At 35.6% G+C, this 14,349-nt stretch overlaps 2 protein-coding genes across 8 annotated transcripts in view; one reads left to right on the top strand and one right to left on the bottom strand.

Annotated features, from left to right (window-relative positions):
• Nucleotides 1-389: 389 nt before the first annotated feature.
• On the bottom strand, nt 390-6,712 carry tmem183a (transmembrane protein 183A). Its single transcript, XM_073825900.1, has 8 exons — nt 6,533-6,712; nt 6,331-6,420; nt 5,816-5,980; nt 5,508-5,657; nt 4,666-4,856; nt 4,497-4,577; nt 4,262-4,417; nt 390-1,638 (listed from the first exon to the last, which is right to left on the bottom strand). Exons 1-8 carry the CDS (start codon nt 6,594-6,596, stop codon nt 1,453-1,455), a joined length of 1,083 nt encoding a protein of 360 aa, XP_073682001.1. The 5' UTR covers nt 6,597-6,712; the 3' UTR covers nt 390-1,452.
• A 1,854-nt stretch (nt 6,713-8,566) lies between these two features.
• ppfia4 (PTPRF interacting protein alpha 4) overlaps nt 8,567-14,349 on the top strand; it is a 147,567-nt gene continuing 141,784 nt past the window's right edge. For all 7 annotated transcript variants that reach the window (XM_073825360.1, XM_073825357.1, XM_073825359.1 and 4 more), the window contains exon 1: nt 8,567-9,493. In XM_073825360.1, the coding sequence (XP_073681461.1) occupies nt 9,245-9,493 (249 nt within the window). In that variant the 5' untranslated portion in view covers nt 8,567-9,244. The remainder of the gene's footprint in view (nt 9,494-14,349) is intronic.

Below are 14,349 nucleotides of genomic sequence, written 5' to 3'. Positions count from 1 at the left end.
AGGAAATTTACAAAATACCTTCATGGAACATGACATTTACTTAATATCCTAATGATTTTTGGCATAAAAGAAAAATCAATAATTTTGACTCATAGTATTTTTGGCTATTGCAACAGTTTGTACCTGTGGTCCAGGGTCACATATTATTGCAATCTCTCAAACATCCTTATGATTGGTCAATTGCAGTATTAAGTAATCAACCATGTGTTTTATCCACAGGTGTCTATATGCTTTCGAATAAGCATAATCATACAGAATTGCATTCAATCTACATGAAAACTGAAGAAAAAAGAAAAGTGGTTGGGTTCAAAAGCCGTTTTAGAATGGCCCACAAGGTGTCAGTATAGATCCCATTCTTTCCAATGCAGGACAAAAACCACAAAACATACTGGAGTTCCATATTTAATAGTGTGAAACATCAGTGCCTCCGTTTTCCATTCTAAAACAAAACGCAAGCTTGAATTTAAAAATAAACAGAATTTACTTCACTAAAGCACAACTTCTGGATTTAATTGTAATAAGGAAATACATTAATTTGGTTTTATCTATAGATTTAATAACTCCTCTTGATCCCAAACAATAACATTCTCTTAACTAAAGACACTTTAATATCTACAACATGTAGAAACTCCCTCACCAATGCAGTCAATCAGACGCAACTTAACTAGGCAAGCATGCACAGTAGCAAATCTGAACTCAAAAAGGCCCCACTGAATACGTAAAATCAGCTTTTTGTTCCTAAATCTAACACCAAGCTAAAGGGCATTAAATTGGGTTACACTACACTTCTCCAGAGCTGACCAGCCTTTTGTTTTTTTTTAAATACAGAGACTTATTATTTTTAGATTGAATGGTCATCCTGTTTACCGATTTAGAAGTTTGCAGAGAGACAGAATAAGAAAAACAAATCTACAACATCTGACTATTAAATCACATATGAGTCTAGATTAGAGTCATGCAAACCCTGCTATGCAAGTGTTAGAACGTAAAGCTGAATCTAAACCACTCTCAAGGGGCAAGAAAAGCATACCATGTACTGGAGTAGATGCCATATTTAATTTGAAAAGATTTTTGCCATAAAAACTAAAGGAGGAAAACAGAGTCTGTTCAGAGGGTGATACTGTTATGCAAAAAAACTCCAGAAAAACATAGGTTCAAAATGGAAGCATGACATATTGAGTCGACTTCCATCTTGTGTACTTCCATCATGGGACCACTTTGTATCAAATTAAATATGGCAGCTACCCAGACTACTAAACTTATGAGACCTTGAGTTTGGACTCCAGATCAAAACTAAAGTGTCCATAAAAAGCGGCACACTAAGTGTAAAGTGTAAAATTCAACAGAAAAAAAAAAAAAAGACTGCCAAGCCACGACTTTAGGGTTGGTTGAATTGGGCGTGAATTGTCTTCTGCAACGTTTCTGTAATTGAGACGATTGGAGTTCATCATTCTAATTATAAGAGGATATGGGGTACTGTGGGTGCCACCAGTCCATTAGGCGCACGCTGTGGACAGGGTCTAGCACTACCTGCAGCCCCTGTTCACCCCGAAGCTTCTTCCCTCGAACGATTGGCGAATCCTGGAACTCTAGGCGCACTCTGTGGTGCCTCATGTCTGTGCTCACATTAATGGTGAACTGAAAGAAGCAAAATGATACATTGTCATTTATTACATCGGCATGACTTGCATTTTCACTATAAGTAAAACTTTCATCAAAAAGGAATGTGGAAACTTCAGCTGGGTCTAGACTGGTAGGCATCATCAGTTATGACTGATTTTCAAATAAGAATACAATGCCTCAGGCTAAAGATTTAGCACTACAAATTACAAATATAATGTTATAAAAAAAAAAAAAAAAAAAAAAAAAAAAAATCATATCATACATACATATGCTGACTTTCTTACAGAGAAAAAACTAGGCATTGTATACTAAGCAATTGAGGATCACACCCTGTCAGTGAGGTGTTCCAAACTTACACCTCGTTTGTTTTTGTTTTGTGAAATATCCGATTCATATCTATGAAAGCCCATTTCTGGCACTAAATTATATTAATAAATAAAAAAGGTTATTGCAACTTTTTAATCTCACAATTCTGACTTCATCTCATAATTGCACATTTACAACTCGCAATTTTGTCTTTTATTTTCAGAAAACAAATTGTGAGTTATAAAGTCACAATTGTGAGGCAAAGTCTTGCAAATCTGACTTTTTCTTGAAATTGCACATTTATATCTCGCAATTCTGACTTTTTTTCTTCAAAATGATAGAACTCACAATTTTGAGTTATAGTCAGAATAGCAAGATATAGTCGCAATTGCAAGAAATAGTCAAGAATACAGATATTAACTTGCAATTCTATATATATATTAGGGGTGGGCATAGATTAATTTTTTTAATCTAGATTAATCTAGATTAATCTTGGAATTAATCTAGATTAATCTAGATTAAAATGGCTAATTTGAATTCTGCTGAAGGCATTCAGAATATGTGTGCTACCCAAATAATGACTTAAAGTCTTTGAGAATGGATCATAAAGCTCATAAAGCTGTTCTATGATAATTTGTTGATGAAAATAAATTATGTTCAATTAGATGTACTTGTGTTTACTAACTAACTAACAATGAAATTATTTTTTCTCCCTATTAGATTGTGTTTTTTTTAACGTCAACACCTACCCAGCCCATTACATGTTACACCCATAGACTGTATAAAATAGGTTACACCGTACTTTTATTTTGACAGGTTGCCGTGAAGTTTCTGTGTATACAGTATGATATGATGCGAGTTTTCTCAAATGAAACGGTAAAAGTGACACTCACAGCAGTTTGGGAGATTGAGTTTATCTGTTCATGTGAGATGAAAATGCCAAAAATTACCGGGAGCGTCACATGTGTTTCAGTATGCGTGTAGTAAAAGCGCGTCTCCACCATTCATAAATACAGCTAGGCAAACGGAACATATCGGATTCATATTAAAACGGTCTTTTTGCATTTCAGTTTTCACATACAATAGTCCATATCGCGATTTGAATTAAGTGACTGACCAACATTTGATTTATGAATCCAAAAAACGACGAATTTATGTGGCATTTCGCAATAGTAGATTCGGTTTTTATGAATGGAGGACGACGCGATCCCGTCTGTGTTTTGGCGGAGGAGACTTAAACGCGCGACCATATTCTACAGTCTTCGGTATACATCCGCGTTAAACTATCAAGGTGAAAGTCATCATAGCTTGCGTAGTTTAGACCCAGCTCCCAACCCAAATTTGAGAATAGATTAACGGCGATATTTTTTTTATCGCGCGATAAGAGTTTCACGTTAACGCAGCACGTTAACGCCGATAACGGCCCACCACTAATATATATATATATATATATATATATATATATATATATATATATATAAAAACTCACAATTTTGAGTTATAACGTCAGAATAACGAGATAAAGTCACAATTGTGAGGCAGTCTCGCACTCTCAAAAATTGTTAGTTTATATCTTACAATTCTGACTTTTTTCCTCAATTTTTATAACTCACAATTGTGACCTATTAAAGCCAGAATTGAGATAAACTAACAATTTTAAGTTATACAGTCAGAACAGCAAGTTATAAAGTTGCAATTGCTAGAAATAAAGTGAGAATTGAGATATAAACTCTCAATTGAGAGTTATAAAGTCAGAAAGGGGAGATAAAAAAAATCATAATTGTAAGGTAAAGTCTCACAAATCTGACTTTTTCTTTAAACTGAGTTTATATCTTGCAATTCTGACTTTTTTCCCTCAATTTCATTATACAAACTCAAAATAAGTCAAAATAATGAGATATAAAGTCACAATTGCAAGAAATGGTCAGAATTGAGATTAACTTTGAGTTAAAATTGAGTTGATATCTCGTAATTCTGACTCTCAACTTCATGATATAACTCAATTGTGAGTTATGAAGTCAGAATTGAGACATAAATTCACAATTCTGACTTTCTTGAATATAGATATAAAGTCACAATCATCTTTTTTAACGTTTTATTTAGTGACAGAAGGGGCTTCCATAGAAATCTGCAAACACTTAGTTTTGGCAACTTATCCAGACTGAAAATCTGGACAAAAATTTGGCCAAAATAAACATAAATAATAAAAAAAATCAGTGTATTCCAGCCTTAATGACCCAAAGACTACAGATCCAGCAGCAGAATTACATGTTACCCTCCTGTATTTTACAACGTAAAAATATTATGCAAAACAGGTCTCCTCATCACTCACCAAAGTTAGCGTCATGCCCATCACAACAGAAGTGAAAATGAAATTGAGAGTAGTGACCCGCAGCAGATAACAGTCCGAGTCTGGATTAGTGTGAACATCTTTATACTGTTTGGGCAGCTGAAGACTAAAACCACATCCATTTTTGCTCTTGTTTGGCTGAAAAAGAAAAGCCAACAAAATTAAAACAAATGAAATCATCTCATATTCTACTTATATGACAGTGTAGTGAACATACCAGTTTCACAAACTTGAAGTTGAATTCCCACAATGTCTCTGACCTACTTCCAGATACTTTGTTGACCCAAAACAACAAACACTGTGGAAACAAGAAAGGCATCAACACACACACACAAAAAAAGTCCTCACATTAAACGGGTTTAAAAATCAAAAGTACATCTACACACCTTGGAATTGAGAAGTGTGGTAGGCGTAGATTCAGGCAGAGGAGGGCTTTTGGACACCCGCAAACTAAAGGGCTCATATAAGTGAAAAAGCGAGCGAATCACACGGGCACGAAGACAACGCATCTTTGCAATAGAATCAGGTTGAAGGCGATCAGGAAGGTCTGCATCAAGATTATAATGCCTGGGGAAAGGTAAAAATAAAATAAAAAAACATCAAGAGGAACTGTCTCATGCATAAACTCCCTGAACACAGAAAACTCTAATAGAGGGTTTGCACTTGTGTCACAGATAAACGGCCATTTTGGTGATACTCAGATGTTGGATTGAACATTTAATGTACTCCTGAATATGTTGTTCTGCTAATTTATGCTGTCTAGACTCTAAACTACTGTGGAAGCTGTTAAATCATATAGAGAAGGACTTGGTAAGCAGGAACAGGTGCAGTAAAGATGTATACGAGCAGTATTAATTAAGATATTAGCCTAATATTTCACCTTCCAGACCAGAAACAATAAGAACAGACATGAATGTTGTCAAGATTCTTGCCCTGGAAATCCTGGTTCAGTTTGGCCAACCGCAAACGCCTTTTTGTTCCTCAGACATTTTTTTTGCACGCGTCTCTTTGATTCTGGATAACTTTTGGCAGTCTATAGTACTCCAAATGTTTTTCCTGGTCTGACCGATTAGTACAGCCCAAAACATGACAATAATTGATCATTTTCAGCAGCAATAATCACCAAGTTTTGTTCGGTTAAGTGGCATTATTTTCAGTGCTGCCAATATGGCTGAATAATGACACGTCATGAAAACACTCTAGAAGAGTCATTTTAGTCCCACTTTTTTATGTGTCCAAAATGCAGCTGTGCACGTGGCAGTCCAAGCATTCCTGCAGATCAGAGAGAATCTGCATACGTCTTCTGGCCGAATGTATGCAGCAAGTAGCAGCCAAATATCAACGGGATACTCCTCTCCACCGATGCTCTCACTGTTTTCTGACATTTGTAATGAGAGGAGTTGCTTAAAATCTCAACAAACTCAAGAAAACATAATATCAGATCACATTAAAACAGGGATTCCCAAACATTTTAGTCAGCCAAAACCTTTTGACCCTGGATTAGAAAAGTCACTAGGCCAATCACTGTGCAGTTACCTTTGCGTCTTTTGTTTTTCTTTTTGCGGGACCCTTTGATTTCATCCCCTTCCTCCGAGTCCAGTTCGTCACTGCTCTCATGGGCTGCGTTACTCACACCAACTGCGGAGGAGAGCACTTCCTGCACGGGTCCCTGGGATGCCTCAAGCCCACAGAGTAATTTCACTGAAACAGAATAAAGATCAGAGTACTTTTATATTTTAAAGTATCAAATCTCATTAAAGAAATGTATTCTCAACATGCTGGATAAAACCATCTTCTAAATAAACCGAACCAGCTATTCAGACCTGCTTTTGGAGATTTCGGTTTTAATCAAACACACCTGAATCAGCTAATTAATCTAATTAAAGGTGATTGTACAGTACAGGAAGCAGTATGTGAGCTAAACGAAATTGAAAAGCTCTAGGAGCAGGAGAGAACATTTGCAAGTTTGTGTCATTTTTATTAATTACCAAAACGTGTTTTTTTGTTCTTATGTTCAAATTTCCTTGCATACATGATATTTCTGATTTTACCTTCTTTTTCAATTGCATTAACAACCGCCTTTTTAACTCTTCCCGACTTCACGATGGCGGGATCGGCGTTGGCATAGTCAGCCACAGTTACTGTAAGAAAATATGAAGGCACACAAGTTGTTAAGATAACATAAAAATGGACTTTGGCTGTTACGGAACACGCATCATAACACCAGCCCGCCTCGCTCTGCTACTAACTTACCTGACTCTGAGCAAACATCCCCGGCTTTAAACTTCAGCCGTTTTCGGTTCCCTTTCTTGGGCATGACGACAGCGGAGGTCTATGGCCGTTTATCGAGGCTGTGTGCCCTGCCATCTTTCCAGCAGAGGTAACGAAAAACCGATAAAAATGAGGGTGAAATTAAAGAAAGCTCCTCCAGGATCTTCAGCCATCATGGAACTGACGTTCAAGGTCGCGCACATTCTCGCGAGATCTCTGAAAGCAAACGAGTCACCAGACTGGGCGCTAATTGGACGCAGAAATCATATGTGAGAGGGTTCGTCCAATCAGACGGTGTATATTCATAACCTCAGGCTTCAGAAATAAATGGTTACGTTTAAAACGACAAACCATGACGTAATCTCAGCTGTTTTTGTTTTTTTTGTTTGAAGTGTCTTGTAGAGCCGAGAATAATAGGCCTACAAATGAATATACTGAAGAATCTCTTTAAACAATAAAAAAAAACAATTGAACCTTGAGAAAAGTCGTATGGAATTCGAACGGAATGATGTTCTAGTTTTAGATGTTCTATTTTTTTTTTTTACAAGATTCATGAGATGCATTAAAATATTCTACAAAAGATTGTTGTATACACACCTGATTAAAAATAAAAATGGTTCGCTTTACAGGAATATTTGGGGAAATATTGTTGATTTTTCTTTCTTTTTTTCCCCCTCTTATTTATTTATCCATTTATGAATAATTTCTGGTCAAGAAAAAACTTCCATATAAATAACAGCAAATGTGGCTAGGCTAAATGTATTTTATAACCTTTTTCTTATTAAAAAATGAGTAATGTTTAAGAATAATAGAATATGATATTCTGACTCTTCTCAGCTTTTTCTTTTTTTATTGTTTAAAATGTCTTAAAGTAGCGAGAATCGTACAAATAATTTAGTAAATAAATGTATATGTTTAAAAAATATAGCCTATTTATATGTATACATATTTAAACTTGTATATAATTTAAATTACACATAAAAAATTGAAATTTTATTTATAAATCTAACATATTTTTCCTTATAATATTAATATATACGTGTGTGTGTGTGTATTTATATAGTATGTAAGCATAAACTTTTATTTCGTATGTGATTAATTGTGATTAAAACGCAATTAATCATTTGACAGCCCTAAATATACTGGAGAATCTCTTTAAACAATCAAAAGTCTTCGAACTTCGAAAAAATCATTTTTGTCATAACATACGTTAATAATTCTTCATAAGGCTGTTGTAAGCACATTTGATTAAAAATAAAAATTAGTTTTGCATTAAGGAATCAGAAACATTAGGTTTAAATTATTTTTTTTATTTGAGAAAATATTGTTTTATTTATTTGTCTCTTCTTTTATATTTTCTTTTTTCCTCAGAGTTGTGGTCTTTTTATCTCTTATTTAATTATTCTGGTCAAGAAAGTATTAGCTGCAAAGAACCTCCATGCAGATAAAGCAAAAGTGACTTTTTTTTTTTTTTTAAATAGCCTATATATAATTATTAAAATGAGTAAACGGTACTCAAAAACGACATTTAAGAATTATAGAAATATGAGATTTTCTGCAAAATATAACGAGATGTGTTTAACTTCTGGGGAGTTTTGATTAAAAAATATATCACTTTACAATAAGTTGTCATTTGTTAACAGTTAACGTATTAACTAACATGAACGAACAATGAACAATACATTTATTACACTGTTTATTAATCTTTGTTAACGTGAGTTAATAAAAATACAGTCATCCATTGTTGAAGTTAGCTCACAGTGCATTAACTAATGTTAACGAACACAACTTGTGATTTTAATATTGCATTGGTAAATGCTGAAATTAACATTAAGGTTAATAAATTCTGTAGAAGTATTGCTCATCCTTAGTTAACTGATTAACCTTATTGTAAAATGTTACCAAAATAAATATATTGGCTCTTCTTGATAGGTCCGTCGTTTCTATGAAGCTGCCTGCCGCCAGAGGGCGCTGTGCGTGACACCATTTCTCACACTGGCGTCTCGTGCATGACAGTCATGTAGTCGCGTGGTGCTGATGTGAGGAACTCCGATTTTACGCTGTTTGGACGAGCTTTCCAGAGCCACGCCGGGTGGATATGATTTTCGCCGACGACGTGGGAGACGTTTAACCTTGACGACCACCAAAGCGTCGTGCATTTCTATTTTAAAACATGCGCGAATGTTTGTGGAGATAGCGGAATCGCTGTGTTCCAAGCGGGAATGAGCTCGTAGAGGGAGGAGCGCTTCGCTCGGCTCGCCGTGCAAGGAGATGATGATGATGATGATGGTGGCAGAGGGATCTGGAGGATGCGGCAGACGCGAATTTCATCGTTTTCTGAAAGGTTAATGGCAACTGGTGGATGTTAAAGCGAGGGGCGCCGAGGTTCAATCAGCTGAAATCGGAATATGCGTGTGGCGAGCGCTGTGATGAGCGTCCAGCGAAATGCATTGAGTTCCAAGTCAAACTAGGTGGATCATGTCAGAGCGGAAAAGGCCGACAGTCATGGACCAGAGAGGTCAAGGTGTGTGAAGAATCTAGACAGGGATGCAATTAGTGCAATTAGAGGATGCATTTACATTTTAAAACACACGGAAATTGCACTAAATATTAATAGTGCAATTCAAACCTGAATTAAAAAAAAAATCAAAGCAATTTCTAATTTGACTTAGACTTCATAGAACACCGAGCAATATGATGTGTGAAGTGATGCCGACCATAAATGAGGGGGACTCGGTGAGTTCCCAGAGAGGCTCTCAGAACGGCACGGATGCCGAGTCTAATTTTGAACAGCTGATGGTGAATATGTTGGATGAGAGAGATAAGCTGCTGGAGTCTTTACGGGAGACACAGGAGACCCTCATCCAGTCGCAGACCAAACTCCAGGATGTGCTTCACGAGAGAGATGTGCTTCAGAGACAGCTCAACTCCGCGCTACCGCAGGTAAACTCACATACCTGGCACAGGTACACAGGAAGTTGCGTAATGACTTACTGTGGAGATCATTGTTTACACTAAAAGGGGTTTTTACTGTAAAGCCTTCAAAAATAACTATTTGAAAGTAAAACAATGGAAGAAGCTACTCTTAGTACCTCTTTATTAACAGCTAGCTTAAGTTTAACAGAAGTTATTGTCAGCTCGTTGTTCCATGACCATTGAAAGACGTTTTGAGAAGTGTTTTCATTTCATTAAATGCCTTTTTATATATTTTTATGTATGTGTTTCGTTTTAAAACATGTTCTTTCTGTTTTGCTACCCTGTCTGCTTTTTCGGTGGCCTTGGTTTTGGAAGGGTTTTTTACACATAATGATTTTTAAAAAGTTACAAGCCAGACCATTTAAAGGAGTAGTTCACTTTCAGAACAATAATTTACAGACAATGTAGTCACCCCCTTGTCATCCAAGATGTTCATGTCTTTCCTTTTTCAGTCATAAGGAAATTATGTTTTTTGAGTAAAACATTTCAGGATTTCTCTCCATATAATGGACTTCTATGGTGCCCCCGAGTTTGAACTTCCAAAATGCAGCTTCAGCTGGCTCTAAACCATCCCAGCCGAGGTAAGAAGGGTCTTATATAGCAAAATGATGGGTTCTTGCTAAAAAAAAAATACAATTTATATAATTTTTAACCTCAAATACTCATCTTGTCTAGCTCAGCAAGACAAGCATTTGAGATTAAAAAGTATATAAGTTGTAAATGTTTTTAGAACCGATCGTTTCGCTAGATAAGACCCTTCTTCCTCGGCTGGGATCATTTAGAGCCCTTTGAAGCTGCATTTAAACTGCATTTTGGAAGTTCAAACTCGGGGGCACCATAGAAGTCCATTATATGGAGAGAAATGCTGAAATGTTTCCTTCAAAAAACACCATTTCTTTACGACTGAAGAAAGAAAGACATGAATATCTTGGATGACAAGGGGGTGAGTACATTATCTGTAAATTTTTGTTCGGAAAGTGAACTACTCCTTTAATGCTGGGTTAAAAACAACGACTGGGTTGTTTTGACCCATCATTTGGATTAAATGTTTAACCCAACCTTCTGTGTAGTTTTATTTAACTCAACTATTGCTTTGAAACAACTACATTTCTTGCCTAAAATAAAGCCAAAGTAGGTTGGAACTTAACATACTGTATTAATATGTTTATTAATAACATTTATTCATAAGTCAAATAAATAAAAATTAAATAACAAACATTTTAAAATGGTTTATTAATAAATGTTCACCTTTTGATTATTGCTAATGCCTTAAATAATTGTGTCTGATTTTTAATTTTCATACTTTGGAATTTGGATTCATTTTAAGCCAGCCATATAGTCATTTTTAAACAACAATTATTGAGTTACATAAAACTATCAAACTACCTAGAAGGTTGGTTTAAGCATTTAACCCAACCGCTGAATCAAAACAAACCAATCACTTTGTCCATATTTCACCCAGCACTGGGTTGTATTTAACCCAGTATTTTTTAAGGTGTATGAGCTGTATTGCAATATTACAAACTTTGATTTGAAACAAAAAAGTGGAGGAAAAAATTCCTATAAACACTGTAAATGATGTAATTATTGCTGGGTATGCGTATTTCATCTACATCATTCACAGTGCTTTAAGGGAGTGGATGGGCGCTGTTTGCTCATTGGTGGAGATTTCCTTGCAGAATTATGCATAATGTAGTTTTTCACCTGGAATACCACTGTTGAGCATTATGATTTAAAAACTGAGATAATGCAGGCTGATGGCTTCAACAAAAGCATACACCATCAAGGAACAACATTGTAGTTCACAGTAAGTCTACCTTTAACAGTTTTTAAGTTATTGTTGAAAGTACTTCTGGATCCCAACTGTTGCACTGTATAAAATGTTCAGTTATGACATGAATTTGTAGATCAACTTGAAAAGCTAATTTACTGTGGGTTGGTTTACTTGAAAACTTTCTTTGAGTTTTTTAAATAGCGGGTTTCTAATGTGTAAGTAAATTTAAGGTCTGTAGTTACAACTACTTGTGAATTTTGAAGCTGCTTTGTTCTTTAACACGATTTTGTGAAAACTTTTAAGTGTAGCCTAATAAATATGGCAGTGAGAAAACTGAAGGCTTAAAGGGATAGTTTCCAAAAAATGAAAATTCTATCATTAATTACTCACCCTCATGTAATTCCAGACCCATAAGACCTTCATCCGTGGAACGCATATTAAGATTTCTGACCCTGCATAGACAACACAACTGACATGAGAATACTATTTGTGTGCAGAGAAACCAAAAATAACCACTTTATTCAACCATTTCTTCTCTTCCTTTGTCAGTCTTCGATGCACGTTCACAAAAGTACCACTGCTGTCACATGGACTGTTTTTACAATGTTCTTACTACCTCTCTGGGCCTTGAGCATGTCAGTTGCACTGCTGTCTATGCAGAGTCAGAAAGCCCTCAGATTTCATCAAAAATATCTTAATTTGTGTTCTGAGGATGAACGAAGGTTTATTTTTGGGTGCACTATCCTTTTAAAGGTTTCCTCATTGTTTCTGACTTAAGTAACCATTAATATGGTATTATGTGGAGGAAATGTGTAGTTATATAAACCAATTGTCCTCAGAAGAAGTGTTCCCAGATTAGCTGTTTTCGGCAGAGAAGCTAAAACTGATCTATTATTCATTTTGGGTTTAGCAGTTTTTTAGACCCGCTCAATTATGAGATGCGTTGTGGCACTGCTGGTGCCAGTAAACGCTTGTTTTCACAAAGGTGCATCATTTACTGGAATTTCCTGTGTCCCAGAAACGTCAGCGGTGGTGATTGTGCTCGTATCCCAGTCAAATAATGGCAACAAGGTTACAGTTTAAAGAACAGCCTTACATTTTTTGCAAAATGCATATCACAATGATTTACTTCTTCCCTCGTGAGGTGTAGATTAAGCTCAATGACCGTAGAGGGTTTGCACCAGTGTTTCTTCTTCTGTATCATGTTGCTCGTTTTGGTCATTCGCCAAGGACACAAGTGATATTTATCGATTCATCTGAGTATCCCGCCTCCATTCTTCCTCCCGTCTCCCTCCCTCCAATTTTACCTTCCACACAAGTGATGCAAAAGCAGCTTAGTTCTCAGTTTACGTCATCCAGCTCATCCAGACACTTAATAGGTGGGATAATATGAATCTTCAAGAACTCTCGCCTGTGGGAGATTTTTAAGACTCTGCTACTTGTAAACTAGTTTTAAAAGGAGGTGACTGAACCCTGGAAATGAAGACCAGGGCTAGCTTTTGTAGTTGAGAGATGCTTCACTTGTCTGTCTCTAGAGGAAAATTGGACTTCCTCTCTTGCTGCTTGCATGTCTAGGACTGTTCAAAGCAAAATGCCTGCTTTCATCTGACGCTCTGAAGCATGTGAGACTGTTGCTAAGAGGCCAATTAATCTAGTTTACAGCTAGCGTTTACATTAAAACCCCCTGATTTTACTTATTGCCTGTATAGTCTTATCCTCAAATGACACAGGGCCTCAGACTGTTTGCACTTTCTTGACCTGGCAAGCTCTAATCTTATTGGCTGTTCTATGCAGTTTCTGGGAGTAAGGGCATGCAGGGTCCTTTTATCTGTCTGTCTGGAAGGTCGTGTTTATAAGGTACTGAGATGATGCATGCAAAGAATGCTTTTGAGGATGATAAGCTAGAGAGGTCAGTGGCATCAGTTCTTTGAAAGATATTTGGATTTTAGTTTCACTGCAAAAAAGGCTTTTCTTACTTAGATTTTTTTGTCTTGTTTCCAGCCAGAATATCTAAAAATTCTTGAATCAGGAAGGATTTTCTAGACGAGTAAAAATGAGTGTCTTGTTTTTAGTAAAAACAGGTCAAAATTAGGTGAGTTTTTGCTTGAAACAAGCAAAATAATCTGCCAATGGGGTAAGAAAAATAATCTAGTTGTCTGCTTGAAATAAGATTTTTTTTCTTACCCCATTGGCAGATTATTTTGCTTGTTTTAAGCAAAAACTCACTTCATTTTGACTAGTTTTTACTAAAAACAAGACAATAATTTTTACTTGTCTAGAAAATCCTTCCTGATTCAAGATCTTTTAGATAGTTTGGCTGGAAACAAGACAAAAAATCTAAGTAAGAAAAGCATTTTTTGCAGTGTTGAGGCACTTAGCAGCAAATAATCTAGATTTTCAGAACTGTATCCAAGTTTTTTTTCTCGTAAGTGTGGGCACTGCCATTTGTAAGTTTATTGGGTCTGGCTTTCGTTCTCATCCGCATTCAGCTATTTTTAGCTGTACAAAAAAGCTCGTTTTGCTGCTTGATATTGCACATTGGTGTGTCTTACCATATTATTTTAATGTATTATCTTAATTATGAGCAGACTGGTTTGCAGTGGATATTTTGCATTGGTAGTCATTGGGAGTCAGTAATTTTTTTTTTAAAGAAATTAATTTTATTATGCAAGGATGCATTACTGATGACTGTAAAGACATTTATAATATATAAAAAAAAATCTATTTCTAAAATAATGCATCACGATTTTCACAAAAATATTAAGCAGCACAACAGTTTTTAACATTGATAATAATACATTTTTATTGAGTACCAAACCGGCAAAGAGCATAGAATGATTTCTGAAGGATAGTGTGACACTGAAGACAGGAATAAATTGCATTTTAAAATTTTATTCAAATAGAAAACAGTTATTTTAAATTTCAATAATATTTCACAATATAAAATTTTTTTCAGTATTTTTAATAATTAAATGCAGCCTTGGTGAGCATAAGAATGTTTTATTTTTTTATTTATTTATTCAAAAATATTAAACATTTTTACACACCC

Source organism: Garra rufa, chromosome 20, assembly GCF_049309525.1.
Source record: "Garra rufa chromosome 20, GarRuf1.0, whole genome shotgun sequence".
Classification (NCBI taxonomy): Eukaryota; Metazoa; Chordata; class Actinopteri; order Cypriniformes; family Cyprinidae; genus Garra; species Garra rufa.
Note: the sequence above shows the minus strand (reverse complement) of the source record. Positions and strands in the feature narration are given on the sequence as shown.

What these genes read in the sequence shown, in the direction of transcription:
- tmem183a (XM_073825900.1), bottom strand. Translation starts at nt 6,596, where the DNA reads ATGCCCAAGAAAGGGAACCGAAAACGGCTGAAGTTTAAAGCCGGGGAT. An exon ending in TAATGCAATTGAAAAAGAAG is followed by an intron (nt 5,981 to 6,330) that starts GTAAAATCAGAA and finishes ATTCTGTTTCAG; the next exon opens with TGAAATTACTCTGTGGGCTT. An exon ending in TGGGCATGACGCTAACTTTG is followed by an intron (nt 1,639 to 4,261) that starts GTGAGTGATGAG and finishes TGCTTCTTTCAG; the next exon opens with TTCACCATTAATGTGAGCAC.